Below are 18846 nucleotides of genomic sequence, written 5' to 3' on the forward strand. Positions count from 1 at the left end.
AGAGCGCAGCCTCAGTAGTTGTGGCACACGGGCTCTAGAGTGCAGGCTCAGTAGATGTGGCCCAGGGGCTTAGTTGCTCCGCGGCATGTGGGCTCTTCCCTGAACAGGGCTCGAACTCATGTCCCCTGCATTGGCAGGCGGATTCTTAACCACTGCACCACCAGGGAAGCCCGTTCATAAGGATTTTAATTCATCTTGCCAAACCGCATCCTGGAAAGAATGCACTAATTTATACTTCCAGCGGCAGAGATTTCTTTTAGATCCCACAGCGGATTACAAGAGGTCAGAATTCTCTTTCTTTTTCAGGTGCTTGGACTCCGCTCCGTTATTTGTAGGAGGAAATAGCATCTTTATTTATTGAAACATACCCTGTATTTATCGGGACCTGCTATCAAGTTGAGGCTAGAGCAGGGAGGAGACAGAAGGGGCACGGCCAGCTGCAGGCCGAGCTCCTGAGGGCCACCTGGTGTCCCGGCCCCGCCCCCAGCTCGGCTACTACCCGGGGAGGCCGCGCGGATCCGCCTGGCCTCAAGGTGCCTGGGGCTTGGTTTAGGTCCGAGGCTGGGGGCTTGGGAAGTGGTCTGGATTCCCAGTCCTTTCGCTGTGAGGATGCCACCGAGAGGGAGGAGGGGCAAAATTAAGATTCGATTTCCTTCACAAGGGCCTTTTGTGTTCCCAGTAGCCTCCCTTCTCTGGGGATTAGAGGGGGAAGACAACTTTTTGGTCAATTAGTGGGATGAGAGCTGACTCCGCGAGCGCCCTCTGACATCCTTGGCCAAGCCGGGCGCCCCCGGCAGCCCCCCCGGGCCCACCTGTGCCCTCCTTCCCCGGGGCTCGCCCGCCCCCGCCGCTGGACGGCCGCCCCTCCCCCGAGGCGTGGCCCCTCCGCCCGAGGTGGGCAGGGTAGCCAGAGCCGGGGGCCAACCGGCTTTTTCCTTCCTTCCCTCCCGCTCCGGCTCCCTCCCGCCGGCTCCGGGACCGCAGCCACGTCTGAAAGCGCCTCATTGTGCGCGCTCCGCTCGGGCCGGCAGCGCAGAGCAGCGCCGCGGGCCTCCGGCGGCCGCCCAGGTAGCGCGGGGCGCGGGGCCGGACACCCAGGGGGCTCCGGGGCAGGAGGGCCCGAGTCTGTTTCTTGTCCTTGCCCCGGGACTGCTCCGCCAACATCGCATTCTTAAAAAAGACACCTCTCTTTTTTCAGGGGGAATCCTGCCCTGTTTTCTGGTTCCCGCCGCCTTGGGTCTCCAGGTGCCTCCAATATCTTGGTATCCGCTTCGCAAGTCCATGCCTCTTGGAGCCCTCTCCCCGGTGTCACTGGGTGCCCCTTCATAGCCTTGGGACCCTGCGGAACAAATCAGCCGCAGCGGACTCTCCCGGCGAGGAGACTGAGCGGCTGTGGAGAGGAGCTTGGAAAAGACGTCCAGGAGCCTTTGCTGAGACTGGGGCCAGAGGCGTCTGCCTCCCGCCGCGCCAGTCGGGCTGGGACGCCTCGCTTGGGGTACGTTGGTTCGTCCTCTCTCCGCGCGGGATGCCCACACCCTGCGCGGCCTGGGCCTAAGCCAGTGGCACAGCTAGGAAGGCCCTGATCTTGCAGCCGGGTCGGCTGTGCGAGTTAGAGCTGAGGGTGGTGGTAGTGGTTTTATCAGAACGTGAAAAGAGCACCGCCGCCCCGAGTGCGGGTTGGAAAGTGTCTTCCTGGGGCTTCAGCTGCGCAGGAGATCACTGCTTGGGGATCCCTTGTCTCTTGAAACTTGAGTTTCAAAGGGTATGGCTTTAATCTAGAAAATTCTCCAAGGGCTTTTCCCAGGGAACTCTGGAGGAAAAGCAGCTCGGTGAGTGAATTTGGAACCAGATCCAGCTGAATGTGAGTCTGGCGGCCCCTGCTTCTCGCTGCTGGATCTTGGGCAGCAATGGAGTCCTCTCTCGGCCTCAGCCTAGGTGCCCAGCAAATGTTAACTCTCTTTCCTCTTCCCTCTTGTACTGGAGGCATGAGGATGGGAAAACTGAGGCCTCAAGAGCAGAAGGGACTTGGCTGAGGTGAAGCCATGAGTGAGTGAGCCAAGTACCAGAGCTAATAAGAGCATGCTGCTCAGGGAGCGTTGGCTATGCTAAGGGTTGGATTGTTCCATTTACTCCTCCTGGACCCGTGTGGTAGGCGCTGTTAGAGCCTCGTTTACAAAGGAGCCAACTGAAGCACAGAGAGGTTAGGAGTGACCTGCTCAAAGTCACATACCTCACTGGTGGTAGAGCGAGATTTTAACCCAATCTGGCTTCAGGAGCCAGGCTTTTAGCCATTATTCACTGTCTTCTGTTTTGTATGTAATGCCCCTGCCTAGGCTTGCCACTTTCTGCGGCTAGGGTGCTAGGGTCACTTGGACCTGGTTAGGCTATTGTCCTTGAGCTTTCCTTATGAAAAAGCTTTCACTTGGATTCACAGAATATAGTTGTGACCCAGGATTTGGGAGATTCCTGAGCAAATACTTGTAAGTGTACTGTGTGCCAGACATTGTTCTGAGTGCTTTATAAATATCAATTCATTTACTCTTCAGATCACGCCCATGAGTTAGGTTATATTAGTTCCCCTATTTATAGATTTTTTTAAAAAGGCACAGAGAGGTTAAGTCACTTGTCCAAGATCACACAGTAAGTGATCAAGTGGAGTTCACACTCTTAGCCCCTGTGCTGCTCCTACTCCCTCTAATGAGATAGGGTCCCACTTCTAGTCTAGTAAGGGGAGTTAGGTACAGAAATGCATGAACAAGAGTATTCTGGGTGGTGATAGTAGCATTGACAATGATTTCCCCATATCACCTAATACTCAGTCCACATTAAAATTGCTCTGATTACCTCACAGATATCTTCTTGCACTGGGTTTGTTCGAATCAGAATCCAAACAAGGTCCACATGTTGTCTTTGGCTGTTTTGTGTTTTGAGTTGTTTTCTTCTAAAACAGTCCCTTCCTTTTTTTCATTTTATGTCATTGACTTGTAAGAATGATTTACTTTTTAAAAATAAATGAATCAAAATAAGAGATTAAAAAATAAACCAGAGGACACTCCAGACTATCCCTGTATATATAAGAGAGCTCAGTCCACACCTGGGGGAACACAAAGGAATGCGCAAAACATGCACCCTCTACACCCATTCCCTGTGTGTGTTACTGCAGAGAAGAGGTGGGTGCCCCAGACTTTAGGGCACTTCAGCCGTCAGGTGCTGTGATTTAGACCAACTTAGGTGCTGCGTAAGGTGTGCTTTGAGGATCCCCAAAGCGCAGAGCCAGGGAAAAGGGGTTTATGCTTTGATATCTGCTCATCTGCTCTGAAATGCCCCCGGGGTGGCTCTGAGCCAAGGAGGCTTGAGGCTCCTTCCCCAGACTAATTTGATTTCATTTCCCAATAGATTCTTGCAGGCAGATCTGTTTTCTCCAGCAGCATCCGGGCTGTGCGACTGGAGCCTCCCTGCCTCTGGCTGATGCCACACAGCTGCTCCTCGGGGCAGGCGCAGAGATGGCAGATGTGGCCAGGGCTTAGGGCCAGGCACATCTCCTGCCACAGCCTGGCCCAGCCCACAGCCCTGAGACTGAGTGTGGGCTGGGGGCCCTTGACAAGCCCCTCGGGTAGTTCCTTCCCATGCCCCTCTCCTCTGGCCACCTGGGTACTCAGGTCAGGTGGGAGATGGTTTGCAGGCACCTCTCTCCCTGCAATGAAAGCTGAAGTAGGCAAACTCCACCCATGCCTCCTTGAACCAATGAAATAGAACTGATAATTTATGATTGACAAAGTAATAAAAGTCTCTTGGAGACCACCTGGAAAATGCAGCAAAGCAATAACAAGAAAAAAAATTACCTGTAATCTGGCCATAAAAAGATAGCCACTGATATTCAGCATGCATCCTTCTGGATTTCTTTCTATACATAGTCATGACTTTTTTTTTTTTTTTTTTTTTGCGGTACACAGGCCTCTCACTGTTGTGGCCTCTCCCGTTGCAGAGCACAGGCTCCGGACATGCAGGCCCAGTGGCCATGGCGCATGGGCCCAGCCGCTCCGCGGCATGTGGGATCTTCCAGACCAGGGCACGAACCCGTGTCCCCTGTATCGGCAGGCAGACTCTCAACCACTGCACCACCAGGGAAGCCCACTTTTTTTTTTTTTAATAACAGTTTTATTGAGATATAATTCACATACTTTAAAGTAACCCTTTTAAAGTTTCCAATTCACTGGTTTACAGTAGATTCAGTGCTGTGCGTTAATCACCTCAAGGTTCATCCATGTTGTAGCACGTATCGGTATTCTTTTTATTGCCAGATAATATTCAATTATATGGGTACACCCCATTTTGTTTATCCATTCGTCAATTGATGGACATGTAGGATGTTTCCACTTTGGGGCTATTATGATTAATGCTGCTGTGAAAGCTCATGAAGCAGTTTTTGTGTGGATATATGTTTTCAGTTCTCTTGGATTTATGGTATTGTAGAGTGGAATCACTGGATCACATGGTAGCTCTGTGATTATCTGAGGGACTACCTGTTTTCCACAGCAACTGCACCATTTTATATTCCCACCAGCAGCATATGAGGGTTCCAGTTCTACCATGTTCTCAGTAACACTGCTATGATTCGTCTTTTCTCTTATAGCCAACCTAGTGGATGGGAAGTGGATGGGTATCTCATTGTAGTTTTGATTTGCATTTCCCTAATGACTAAAAATGTCAAGCATCTTTTCATGCACTTACAGACCACATATACGTCTTCTCTGGAGAAATATCCACTCAAATCTTTTGCTTATTTTATTTATTTATTTATTTTTGGCTGCGTCGGGTCTTCATTGCTGTGCAGGGGCTTTCTCTAGTTGTGGCGAGCAGGGGCTACTCTTTGTTGCAGTGCACAGGCTTCTCATTGTGGTGGCTTCTCCTGTTGCAGAGCACGGGCTCTAGGCACACAGGCTTCAGTAGTTGTGGCACGCAGGCTCAGTAGTTGTGGCTCGCGGGCTCTAGAGCACAGGCTCAGTAGTTGTGGCACACGGACTTAGTTGCTCCGCCGCATGTGGGATCTTCCTGGACCAGGGCTCAAATCCGTGTCCCCTGCATTGGCAGGTGGATTCTTAACTACTGCTCCACCATGGAAGTCCTTTTGCTTATTTAAAAATCGAGTTGTTTCTCTTTTATTGTTCAGTTGTAAGAGCTCTTTATATTTGGGTATAAGTCCCTTTCTATATGTATATGATTTGCAAATATTTTCTCCCATCTCTGGGTATCCTTTCAGTTTCTTGATGGTGTTCTTTGATGTTCATGTACTTTTAACACAATTGGATGTTTTGTTGTGTTTTTTCCACTTGGTATTATATAGTGAAGTGCTCTAAAGTTAGACAGCTGGGGTTCATATTCTGACTTTGCTGCTGTGTGGGCCCTTTAGGCAAGTTCATAAATCTTTCTAAGCCTCAGTTTCCTCTTCTGTAAAATAAGGATGAGTATCAGATGCACTTCATAGGGTTGTTGTGGGGTAATCCTGATTTAATAATCAGAAGATGGGTGGGAAAGGCTTGGCATATAGGAAGCCCTCAGCAGGTAGTATTAACTGGTGTTCCATGTTTCCCACTCCACTGTAAACACCCATCTTTCTCCTCCTCTCTCTCCCCTTTTCTCCCTTACTGCTTTTCCCTTGTCTCTTGCTTTTCTTTTCTCTTTCCCTCTTCGTCTTTCCTCCTCTTTCTTGCCCTCCTTGTCAGCCTTCTCCGTAACAGATGCCTTGGCCTCCACTAGAGCTGGTTTGCCTCCAGGGATGGCCCTTGACGCCTAGAGTCCACGCATACCTCATCCGGAATCTCTTTTCTTTAGCCTTTGGGATTCCTGAACAGGGATGGCCTCCAGCTGATGCCAAAATGAGAGAAATCTGAGCCAGGGATTTGTACCTAGTATTACCTTTCACTCCCTTAGATTCTGTGCCAGGGCTGGGAGAGGCTGGTGACCAGAGGAGCTGCTGAGTCAAGGGCAGGCAGAGCAGAGCTGCAAGTGAGTGCTGCCCAGAGAGCTGGATCCCTGGGCTCCCGCTCGGGCCCTGCTGTGGCAAAGCCTCCCCTGTCCTGTAGCTCAGTGTTCCCATCTGCACATCAGGTAGGACAATAGCACCTTCCTGTGTCTCTCAGGCCAAGAATTAGTCAGGAATGGTTAGAAGATATCGAAACTTTAAGATGCTCAGCAGAAAGAAATACGGGACAAGTGGGAAGTTACTCCCTTTGGATTTGGATAACAGAGGACCTGATATCAATTCAGCAAATATTTATTTTTATTTTATTTTATTTTATTTATTTATTTTTGGCTGCATTGGGTCTTCGTTGCTGCGTGTGGGCTTTCTCTAGTTGCGGGGAGTGGGGGCTACTCTTCTGCTGTGGTGCGTGGGCTTCTCATTGTGGTGGCTTCTCTTGTGGAGCACGGGCTCTAGGCGTGCGGGCTCAGTAGTTGTGGCTCGTGGGCTCTAGAGCGCAGACTCAGCAGTTGTGAAGGATGGGCTTAGTTGCTCCGAGGCATGTGGGATCTTCCTGGACCAGGGCTCAAACCCGTGTCCCCCGTATTGGCAGGCGGATTCTTAACCACTGCGCCACCGGGGAAGCCCCAGCAAATACTTATTAATATCATCGACTCACTCACGCTTTGGGACAATCCCTGACATGACACTTAACTATCTTATTCAGGCAGGATTCTTAACTTTTTTTTTTAAAGCAATCCAGTGATTTTAATGTTAGGTTGTTTTTTGTTTGGAAAAAATAAGAGGTTACTTTACAGTCTCTGCTTCCTGAAATGTGGCGTCAGTCTCAAATAGCTGGGTCATTTTTAAAAAAAATTTTTTTTATTTTTGTGGCTACGGTGGGTCTTCATTGCTGCACGCGGGCTTTCTCTAGTTGCGGTGAGCAGGGGCTACTCTTCGTTGCGATGCACGGGCTTCTCATTGTGGTGGCTTCTCTTGTTGCGGAGCACGGGCTCTAGGCACGTGGGCTTCAGTAGTTGTGGTGCATGGGCTCAGTTACTCTGCGGCATGTGGGATCTTCCCGGACCAGGGCTCGAACCCATGTCCCCTGCATTGGCAGGTGGATTCTTAACCACTGCACCACCAGGGAAGCCCCTGGATCATTTTTTTAAATTGATCCCATTCTTTGAAAGCCTTATAGTTTGTAGGCACTGAATTTATGACTATACAGCTACTGTTTCTGAAAGGACAGGAATTAAAAAGCTGCACTGACCTCCCACCAGTGCAGGACCAGTTCCAGATTCTCTCATGTGCCAATGGGCAATGTGTCTTAGTGGCCTGAATACACAGGATCCCAGCTCTCTACTATGGGAGGGTTAATCTTGCTGATCTTGGATACAAAACAAGGCCTCCAGGCCTTTTGATAAAATTAATTAGCATTTCTCTCTGCCTTATCTTGTTAATTGAGGTTTTATCATATTGGCCACTATTATAGAAAGCAGGACAGAGCCCTTTTCCTCCCCTCCAAATTACTGTATTTATGGAAACAATATGCTTCAGTAAGTAGGACACCTTCCTCTTTTTTTTTTTTTTTTTTTTGGCTGCGTGATTTGTGGAATCTTAGTTCCCTGACCAGGGGTTGAACCCGGAACCCGGCCCTCGGTAATGAAAGCAGCGAATCCTAACCACTGGACCACCAGGGAAGTCCCGACACTTTCGTCTTCACATACTTCTTACTGGACCAAATCTGTTTCACATCCCTTGAGGCAGGTACTGTTTCTCTAATTATAATTTTACACAAATGATGTTCTATGTATAGTGAGGGGAAGGGAATAAAAGAGGTTTGGGGAAATTCAAGGAGCAGTTCTGGGTAGATTGTATAGCATAGGGCAAGTACAAGTTGAAAATCCTGGGCTGGGGCCCTGTCAGCAGTGTCTAGCTGTGTGAGATCCAGGAAAGCATGTATCACTAGGTTTTGCTTTCTTTAACAGAAAATCTGCAATGAATGGGACTGGGTTCAATGGGATGATTTCTTTCTTTTCTTTTTCTTGAGACACTGTGCGTACAGCCTATTTGGCCTTCCTTCAGACCCTTGAACATGAAATGCTTCTTCTCAGAGCCTTTAGAGATGCTGCTTCATCTAACTGACTCCTCCCAAACTCTTCTCTCTGCCCGTTCCTCACACAGCCCTTCCCATAGTTAAGCCCTGCTCAGCCATCAGATCCCAGTTCAGCAAGTACTTCCTAAGGAAAGCTATGGGCTCCCATAGCACTGTCCTTCCCCTCCATTACACTGATTATGCTTGCGGTTAAATGATCACTTGTTTCATGGTGACCTTCTCAGCTAGAAATTAAGCTGAAGGCAGTGGCCACATGTCGATACTTAGTTTCATACTTTGCACATAATAGTCATGCAATAAGTGTTTACAGAATGAAGTAGTATATGTACATACACTAAAGAATTTCATATAAAATTTCAGGACATTTACAGATTTTCTCGTATCTATGTACTTTACTTTTTCTTTTTCTTTTAGGTCCTATATATATATATTTTTTTTTTCTTTTCTTTTCTTTTTAAATTTTGGCCATGCCGGGTCTTAGTTGCAGCATGCAGACTCTTGGTCGCAGCATGCATTCCCCAACCAGGGATCGAACCTGGGCCCCTTGCATTGGGAGCACAGAGTCTTACCCACTGGACCACCAGGGAAGTCCCATAGGTCCCATATACTTTAAATTTATTTATTTATTTATTTATTTTTATTTAAGCACAGTTGATTTACAATGTTTCAGGTATACAGCAAAGTGATTCAGTTATATATATATTATATATATTCAGTTTTATATATATATAGTAGGTTATTACAAGATATTCCCTGTGCTATACAATAGGTCCTTGTTATTTATCTATTTTATATATAGTAGTGTGTATCTGTTAATCCCAAATTCCTAATTTATCCCCCCCCTTCCCCTCTGGTAACTGTAAGTTTATTTTCTATGTCTGTGAGTCTATTTCTGTTTTGTAAATAAGTTCATTTGTATCATTTTTTTAGATTCCACATATAAGTGGTATCATATGGTATTTGTCTTTCTCTTTCTGACTTACTTAGTATGATAATCTCTAGGCCCATACATGTTGCTGCAAATAGCATTATTTTATTCTTTTTTATGGCTGGGTAATAGTCCATTGCGTATATGTACCACATCTTCTATATCCATTCATCTGTTGATGAGCATTTAGGTTGCTTCCATGTCTTGGCTAATGTAAATTATGCTGCTGTGAACGCTGGGGTGGATGTATCTTTTTGAATTAGAGTTGTTGTCTTTTCAGATATATGCCCAGGAGTGGGACTGCTGGATCATATGGTAGCTCTATTTTTAGTTTTCTGAGAAACCTCCATACTGTTCTCCATAGTGGCTGTACCAATTTACATTCCCACCAACAGTGTAGAAGCTTCCCAAAAGGAGAAAACTCCACACCCTCTCCAGCATTTATTATTTGTAGACTTTTTGATGATGGCCATTTTGACTGGTTTAAGGTGATACCTCACTGTAGTTCTGAGCTGCATTTCTCTAATAGTTAGTGACATTGAGCATCTTTTCACGTGCCTGTTGGCAATCTGTATGTCTTCTTTGGAGAAATGTCTATTTTAGGTCTGCCCATTTTTTGATTGGGTTTTTTGTTTTTTTTTGATATTGAGCTGTTTATACATTTTGGAAATTAATCCCTTGTCAATCGCATCGTTTGCAAATATTTTCTCCCATTCTGTAGGTTGTCTTTTTATTTGTTTATTTGTTTATTTTATTTTTTTAATTAATTTTTTATTTTTTTTCGGTACGCGGGCCTCTCACTGTTGTGGCCTCTCCCGTTGCGGAGCACAGGCTCCGGACGTGCAGTCTCAGTGGCCATGGCTCACGGGCCCAGCCGCTCCGCGGCATGTGGGATCTTCCCGGACCGGGGCACGAACCCGTGTCCCCTGCATCAGCAGGCGGACTCTCAACCACTGCGCCACCAGGGAAGCCCCGTTTGTTTATTTTTTGACATCTTTATTGGAGTATAATTGCTTTACAATGGCGTGTTAGTGTCTGCTTTATAACAAAGTGAATCAGCTATACATATACATATGTCCCCATATCTCCTCCCTCTTGCGTCTCCCTCCTGTCTTTTTGTTTTATGATTTCCTTTGCTGAGCAAAAGCTTTTAAATTCAATTAGGTCCCGTTTGTTTATTTTTGCTTTTGCTTGCAATACTCTAGGAGACAGATAAAAAAAAATTGCTGCAATTTACATCAGAGTGTTCTGCATATGTTTTTTTCTAGGAGGTTTTTTTTTATAATTTATTTTTTGGCTGCATTGGGTCTTTGTTGCTGCGCACAGGCTTTCTCTAGTTGCGGCGGGCAGGGGCTACTCTCTGTTGCGGTGGGCAAGCTTCTCATTGCAGTGGCTTCTCTTGTGGTGGAGCATGGGCTCTGGGCACGCAGGCTTCAGTAGCTGTGGCTTGTGGTCTCCAGAGTGCAGGCTCAGCAGTTGTGGCGCACGGACTTAGTTGCTCCGCGGCATGTGGGATCTTCCCGAACCAGGTATCGAACCCGTGTCCCCTGCATTGGCAGGAGGATTCTTAACCACTGTGCCACCAGGGAAGTCCTTTTCTAGGAGTTTTCTAGTATTCAGTGTGACATTTAGGTCTTTAATCCATTTTGAGTTTATTTTTATATATGGTGTTAGAGGTTTCTTAACTTTTTATTGAAATATACATACAGAAGAGAGCACAGTTCACATAAAAGTGACTTTTCACAAGTTGAACATGCTCATGTACTTAGTACCTCCATCAAGAAACAGGGCATAACCAGCCCCTAGAAGCTCTCTCTGCCCATGCTCCCTTACAGTTCTACCCTCAACCCATCCCACCAAGGGGATCCACTATCTAATCAGAACTCTTGGTTGTACGTGATAGAAACTCAACTCATGCTGGCTTAAGCAAAAATGGAGTATTTTCCCCAACTGAAAAGTACATGGGTGAATCTTGGCACAGCTGGATCTGGTGCCGTCAGCTTGCTCATGGACTCCCAGTCTTTCTTTTCTCTGCTCATTTCTCTCCTATATTGGCTTTATACCCAGGCAATTTCCCTCTTCCCTTCAGATGTGCAAAAATCCTGGGACTGGACTTGGGGCTGATGTCCATTCCTAAGCCAGTCGCTGTGGCAGGGAGATTGTGTGTGGAATATACCACACCTGGATGAACCAGGCTTGAGACACAGGACTCCCTAAGAACCAGGGGGTGGTGGGTCAGCCCTACCCAAACCACACGTGCTTTATGTGGGTGAGGGGTGGTTCCTCAAAGAAAAATCTAGAGGCTGTTAACAAAAGAAGGGGGAATAGGTTCTGAATGAACACAGACAGCCCTGTCCAATGCACCTGTGCAGTACCGAGCCCACACTAGGTACCTGAGAACAGACGCTCCCTTGCAAAAACCCACCATCCCAACCCTCACAGTTGAAGGAGAGGCTCACAGGCAAGAAGGAGAGACAAAGTGTCACTCAGGGCAGAACGGTGTGTGCCTGGAGAGAGTCAGGGATGAGGTGCCTTCAGAGATGCTGAGATGACTTCTGTTGGGACTCAGGGCTGGATACTCACAGTGGAGGCGTAGGAGATTATCTGAAATGTAAAATGCTGGCTGGGAATAATGGGAAGTAAAGTTGGAAAGCTGAAGGTTGCTGAGTAGAAGAATGGCATGATCAAATGATCAAATGTGGGGACTTCCCTGGCGGTCCAGTGGTTACGACCCCACGTTTCCACTGCAAGGGGCATGGGTTCGATCCCAGGTTGGGGAACTAAGATCCTGCATGCCAAGCAGCTGCCCCCCCCCAAAAAAAAGAAGGGGATTTATTGTGAAATATCTTTTCCCAACTATTTCACTCCCCTCCCAGGGGAAGCTAATATGGTCACTGTCTCATATAAACTTTCAGGGATACCTAATGCTTATTCAAGCTCTGTGTATTACTTTGACAAAAGTAAATTTTAAAAATGCTTTATGACAAAAAATCTTCAGGGACTTGAGAAAGACAACTCTGTAAGGTGGTCCTGGTTATCAGGGTAGGAAGAGGAATGTTATATTCCTTCTGTGGCCTCTTGCACTTTACTCCTACCCGTCTCCCTTGAAATATATAATTAATTTAAACATCGTCATCACCGTCGAAGACTTTGTGGAAATTGGAGACAGGGCTGCCTCTGAGGTGGGCTTGGGGGGAGGCAAAGGGGACAGAGAACATCACTTCCTTTTGACTGAATGGCCTTTGCTTTCTGATATGGGGCTGCGTCTGCCGGAGGATGGGGCCCCTTTTCTAATTTTGACAAATAAAACCAGAGCCCACGATGCCCTCGCCTGTAGCTTTCAAATTTTGTGCCGCCTCTTTGTATCACCTTTTCCAAAAATTAGACATATAATTAATATAGACCCACAAAAAATTAAAAAGAAAAGAATTCATATCAGAGGCAGATGGCCCTTCCAGGATGGGGGACTTCATTGAGCAAAGGCTTAGGAGAGGGGCCACCCAGAGCCCCACGCTGGGGCTCTGGCACTTGGATTTAAAGCCCTGCCCTGCCCATTACCAGCTGTATATTCATGTCTCTGAGCCCCACTACCTTAACTAAAACAGACAGGGATAGTGTCTACCTCCTAGGGATTTGGGGAGAATAAAATTCAATCATGAAGATGAAGTACACATCACAGTGCCTGCCTGACATGTTCTTTGTAACTTGAACCCTGGGGCAGTTGGTGGGTGCGCTGAATATAAGGCACGTTCTCAGAAAACTCCCAGCTGAGATCTGGACTTCTCTGGACCCTCTGCATGGGTAGGATGTTTCCATCCCTTTTCTAGTTCTTGAGTTCCAGTCACAGGATCAGATAACAGTTCCTGTATTGTGTGAGTCACTTAAGAAGACCCCTAGCATCCCTGGAGTGCAGGTAACAAGCACCTTGGCCTGGGGTCAAGATCCTCCTTACCCAGGGGAGGGCAGAGCTGGCTTGGGCAGCTGTGTTTGGGCCCAGGAATCAGGGTCTTGTGTTCTGCAGGGATCTCCCAGGGATGGGAGAAGCCAGCAGTCTGTGACAGAAAGTGCCCGGAACTTAGAAGTCCTGGGTTGGGGTCCCAGCTCCCCTGCCATCTCTCCAAGCCTTGGGCCCTTCATCTAAAAAACTGAGATCATAATGCCCGCCTCAGGGGCCGCTGAGTTAAGTCACCTAGCACTTGGGGTAAGTTATGTCCGCAAATATGAGTTAGAGTTTCCTCCCTCTCCTGCACCCTGTTCTCTGGAAGCACACCCTCGAGGAGAGGAGGTGACGTGTGCAGAGCAGGTGGGTGGTTGCTGTCTTCGTCTTCAGTGTGATCCAGGAGTGGGCGAGGTATCCAGGAGGCAGTTCTGGACCCAGCAGGTGACAGAGCTGTTGGGCATCCTCCACCCGATCCTGCAGCCTCCTGATAAGGGGAGGAGTAGGTGTGGGCTCTGCTCACGGTTTAGATGCCAGCTTCCCTCAGTGGTGAGGTGGACAGTGAAGGTGGCTTGGTGGGGAGCAAAGGGAAAGAGGAAAGAAACTTCCAGGTCCTTCCCTTCCAAATCGGCTCATCCTTGAGATCATTGCAGGAGCAGCAGTGCAAAGAGAAGAAAACTCTGGGGTCTCGGGGTGTGGGAGCTGGGCTCAGTGTTCCTTTCACTCTGTAGGACACTCTGTGGGACACCTTTTTAAATTTTTATTTATTTTTTAACATCTTTATTAGAGTATAATTGCTTTACAATGGTGTGTTAGTTTCTGCTTTATAACAAAGTGAATCAGTTATACATATACATATGTTCCCATATCTCTTCCGTCTTGTGTCTCCCTCCCTCCCACCTTCCCTATCCCACCCCTCTAGGTGGTCACAAAGCACCGAGCTGATCTCCCTGTACTATGCAGCTTCTTCCCACTAGCTCTCTATTTTACATTTGGTACTGTATATATGTCCATGCCACTCTCTCACTTTGTCCCAGCTTACCCTTCCCCCTCCCCGTGTCCTCAAGTCCATTCTCTACGTCTCTGTGTCTTTATTCCTGTCCTGCCCCTAGGTTCTTCTGACCATTTTCTTTTTTTTCCTTTGTTTTAGATTCCATATATATGTGTTAGCATACGGTATTTGTTTTTCTCTTTCTGACTTACTTCACTCTGTATGACAGACTCTAGGTCCATCCACCTCACTACAAATAACTGTTTCGTTCCACACTTTCTTTTTAAATTAATTTTTATTGGAGTATAGTTGATTTACAATGTTGTGTTAGTTTCTGCTGTTATACATATACATATATCCACTCTTTTTTAGACTTGATTCCCATATAGGTCACTACAGAATATTGAGTAGAGTTCCCTGTGCTATACAGTAGGTCCTTGTTAGTTATCCACTTTGTTTTTCTTTCTTTTTTTTTTTTTTGCGGTACACGGGCCTCTCACTGCTGTGGCCTCTCCCGTTGCGGAGCACAGGCTCTGGACGCGCAGGCTCAGCGGCCATGGCTCACAGGCCCAGCCGCTCCTCAGCATGTGGGATCTTCCCGGACCAGGGCACGAACCCGTGTCCCCTGCATCGGCAGGCGGACTCTCAACCACTGCGCCACCAGGGAAGCCCTCTACTTTATATATATAGTGTATACATCAATCCCAATCTCCCAATTTATCCCTCCCCCCCGGGGGGGGGGACATTCTTAAGATCCACTAAAGGACTCAGGGGTGGTTAGGGGCTACAGGGGGCCTGGGAGAAGCTGGGATTCCAAGCGTAGGTGACCTCAGGGGTCTTATCTGGGTGGAGACTTCCCACGGTTCCTCCTCTCCAGACACAGCTGAATGCTACAACAGTAACATGGGGCGTGTATGGCACTTTACCAAGCCCTTTCCTCGTATGTCTTTGTAGCAGCATCTCTCACAAGAACCCTGAGGTCAAATGTTATCATCCCCGTTTTACAGAGGAGGATATTGAGTCTTGGAGTAGTTAAGTTATTTCCCAGGGTTCACAGCTTCTGAGTGGCATCAGAGGAACTCAAACCGAGCAGGAGAGACGGTTATTTCACTCCCATCTGGAAAAATGTATCCAGCTGCCTGCTGGTCTGGGCCCAGCTCCAGCCAGGGGCAGGACAGCTACAGTCCCACCCGTGGGGATCTTTCTGTCAGTCTGGGAAGGCAGAGCCCTCCCATTGTGCAGGGCCATCTCCTCCTGTAGGACTCTGACCCAGCTTCCCTCCTGCTTTCCCAGGCCCTGAAAAACCTCCAGGCATCTCCCATGGATCTGTGACCGAGGTGGGCAGCTCTCCCAGCAGCCCTGGACAGCAGTGAGTAACCTCAGCATGGAAAGGGGTCTGACTCTGCCCTCATCTCTCCCTTTCTCTGTCTCCATCCTACCTCTCCCTTAACTGGTTTCTTCTGCAAAATTACACAAATCCAGAAGGATATCCTCCCTTGGGAATCCGTGCATCCTGCAGCACTTCACTCTCCATGGGCGAGAGCAACAGCTGCTGTTCTTTGTCTGTGTGTTTATTTTTAATAACAGAAGTTGTATCTGCTTGTTTAAAAAGTCAAACAGGGCTTCCCTGGTTGCGCAGTGGTTGAGAGTCCGCCTGCCGATGCAGGGGACACGGGTTCGTGCCCCGGTCTGGGAAAACCCCACATGCTGCGGAGCGGCTGGGCCCATGAGCCGTGGCCACTGAGCCTGCGCGTCCGGAGCCTATGCTCCGCAACGGGAGAGGCCACAACAGTGAGAGGCCTCTGTACCGCAAAAAAAAAAAAAAAAAAAAAAAAAGTCAAACAATGCAGAAGCACACTATGTAGAAAGTGCAAGTTTTCAGTTATGAGAAATGCCCCACCCCTCCATGCTCATCCCAATACTCCAGAACCAGAATTAATCCCCTTTTTACAGATGGCTAAACTGAGTCACAGAGAGATGAAGCATTTAGTCCAAGATCATAGGCTAGGAAGTGGCGGAGCCAGGGAGGGTTCTGCCAAATCACCCATCAAGCTATTTAGCTAAACAACCCACAACTGTTCCCCTAAAAGGAATTTTAAGTGAAAAGCAGGAATTCTGTTTTAAATATATTTCCCCCTCTGGATAGAAAGAAAAGGGGGCGCGGGGAGAGAAAGAGAGAGAAGGGAAAAAACACTGCCCATAGTATTGTGCAACTGGCCTTTAGCTCTGCAAAGGCTGGATCATGGCTCATGTCTTAAAGTCGCATTCCCGGAAGGGCGTCCAACTGAGACGGCCTTGGCCTTGGGAGGCCTCCACAGGTGGGGTGGTCAAGTCCCGGGGCTGCTCCCTGGCAGCACCGGACAGGAGTTGGGGTGTGGGATGGGTGAGCGGGCCGCAGTCCCTGACGGCTGCACTCTCCCTCCGCAGGCCCCCGGCCGGCGGCATGTGGCTGCGGCGCATCTCCAGCACCGCTGTGACCGCGCTCCTGTTGGCGCAGACTGGCCTCCTGCTCTTCCTGGTCTCCCGGCCCAGGCCGCCGTCCCCGGTGGGTGGCGAGGAGAGGGTGCACGTGCTAGTGCTGTCCTCGTGGCGCTCGGGCTCGTCCTTCGTGGGCCAGCTCTTCAGCCAGCACCCCAATGTCTTCTACCTGATGGAGCCCGCGTGGCACGTTTGGGCCGCTTTATCACAGGGCAGCGCGGTGGCGCTACACATGGCGGTGCGCGACCTAGTGCGCTCTGTCTTCCTGTGCGACATGGACGTGTTCGACGCCTACCTGCCGTGGCGGCGCAACCTGTCGGACCTCTTCCAGTGGGCGGAGAGCCGTGCGCTGTGCTCGCCGCCCGCCTGCAGCGCCTTCCCGCGCGGCGCCATCAGCAGCGAGGCAGTGTGCAAGCCGCTCTGCGCGCGACGGCCCTTCAGCCTGGCCCAGGAGGCCTGCCGCTCCTACAGCCACGTGGTGCTCAAGGAGGTGCGCTTCTTCAACCTGCAGGTACTCTACCCGCTGCTCAGCGACCCGGCGCTCAACCTGCGCATCGTGCACCTGGTACGCGACCCGCGGGCTGTGCTGCGCTCGCGCGAGCAGACGGCCAAGGCACTGGCCCGTGACAATGGCATCGTGTTGGGCACCAACGGCAAGTGGGTGGAGGCCGACCCGGACCTGCGTGTGGTGCGCGAGGTGTGCCGCAGCCACGTGCGCATCGCCGAGGCCGCCATGCACAAGCCACCGCCCTCCCTGCGCGGCCGCTACCGCCTGGTGCGCTTCGAGGACCTGGCCCGGGCGCCGCTGCCCGAGATCCGCGCGCTCTACGCTTTCGCAGGCCTGAGTCTCACGCCGCAGCTCGAGGCCTGGATCCACAACATCACCCACGGGGTCGGGCCAGGCGCGCGCCGTGAGGCCTTCAAGACTACGTCCAGGGACGCGCTCAACGTCTCGCAGGCCTGGCGCCACACGCTGCCTTTCGCCAAGATCCGCCGCGTGCAGGAGCTGTGTGCGGGCGCGCTGCAGCTGCTGGGCTACCGGCCAGTGTTCTCTGAGGACGAGCAGCGCGACCTCGCCCTGGACCTCGTGCTGCCGCGCGGCCCGAGCAGCTTTAGCTGGGCATCGTCCACTGCCGAGCACTCCGGGCCGTAGCAGAGGCCCCCAGCTGTGGCTGGCGGTTGCCAGGGCCAGGAGACTCACGCGTGGTGGGGAAGGAGCTGGGGCGCCCGCACGAGGCCGGGAGTTTGGGAGGTCCCCCACGTAGTAGGAAAGGACCGAGTCCCCAGACTGTTTTTTTCTCCCCACTTCTTATTTTTCCTTTGAATCCTCTCTAGGAGGTAGATTCCCGCCACGCACACTCTTCATGGAAAGCAGACTCGTGCCCCCACTTCCTCTGGGCACAGGGAATAAGTTGAGACGACTTGGCTCCTACTCCAGCACTTTCTTTCCCCTTAAGTCTCTGTTGGGATGCCTCATCCTGCAGCTGAGAAGGCTGTCCCGGCCCTGCCTGGGAGTAGTAGAGGGACACTGTGGTGAGCTGGTCCCTGAAGTCGGTACATCTCCCCCTACACACACCCCGTGCCTCTGGCACCACACACCACCAAAGCCAGTGCTTTTATATTCACCTGTATCTTCAGTAAGAAATCCGCCAAGGTGCCTCTATCTTGTGGTCTCCCCTTAGTCTCTCTCTGCCCCAATCTCCTGGGAGCCCACATGCCCCCATCACCTGCCCAGGGAAGGTGAAACTTTGATTTGTCCTGACAGGAAGGATCCTACCTACAGAAATAAACAGAATTCACCTGTATGATACAGATTAGTGTTTACAGCCTGTAAAGTTTGACAAGCAAAACGCAAAAGTGAAGGGACTTGTCCAAGGCCACACGATGAGAAGGAGGATGAAGGGAGGAGCGGGGGTTTGCTCCGGGGCCGCAGTGGGGAGGAGAGGGCGAATCAGGCTTGCAGGGACCTGTCTCCTGGTCGAAGAAGGGTCAGGTTTTCCCATCTTATTTGCTCAAGGGATCAGCATGCGGCCATGGCTAGGGCCGCAGCTGCGAGGTGAGATACGGGAAGTGGTGAGCTCTGGGTCCAGGGTGCAGAATCTAGGGAGCCTCCTAGATACGCCTGGAGGGAGGCGGTGAGGGGGAAAAGTGGAGAGAGAGAAGGCTGGGCAGGCCAGGGCAGCAAGCCAGGCAGAGCGTGTGGCAGAGCAAGAGGTTGGCAGCGAGATCAGAGCCTGGAGGGCAAGTCACGGGGTGAATGTAACTAGATAAAGCTTGCCAGGAGCTTGGAAGAAAAAAGGCTCTGGAGCGCTTGTCTTCCTGTGGTCCTTATGTGCCAGGCCCTGGAGAAGAGCAAAGTATGATTCCTAGCTGCGAGCCACACCACCTGGCTCTGGTGGCAAAGCGTCTTTATTAAATGGATGCTGGATTTTAA

The 18846-nt window shown here is 49.9% G+C and overlaps 1 protein-coding gene across 2 annotated transcripts; it reads left to right on the plus strand.

Moving 5' to 3' along the window:
* Positions 1-981: 981 nt before the first annotated feature.
* Positions 982-18224, plus strand: LOC308606411 (carbohydrate sulfotransferase 6). 2 transcript variants are annotated; one of them, XR_014013813.1, is made up of 3 exons: positions 982-1068; positions 1199-1495; positions 15228-15303. XR_014013813.1 is itself a non-coding variant. In XM_081217254.1 (3 exons), the coding sequence occupies exon 3, from the start codon at positions 16378-16380 to the stop codon at positions 17563-17565; it is 1188 nt and encodes a 395-aa protein (XP_081073380.1). In that variant the 5' UTR covers positions 1443-1495; positions 15228-15303; positions 16362-16377; the 3' UTR covers positions 17566-18224. The 2 variants fall into 2 exon arrangements, 1 of the variants encoding a protein (XP_081073380.1); XM_081217254.1 differs by lacking the exon at positions 982-1068 and adding an exon at positions 16362-18224 and having other exon boundaries at positions 1443-1495.
* The last annotated feature ends 622 nt before the right edge of the window (positions 18225-18846 follow it).

This window comes from Mesoplodon bidens (assembly GCF_964165515.1).
Source record: "Mesoplodon bidens genome assembly, chromosome: 18".
NCBI classification, from domain to species: Eukaryota; Metazoa; Chordata; class Mammalia; order Artiodactyla; family Ziphiidae; genus Mesoplodon; species Mesoplodon bidens.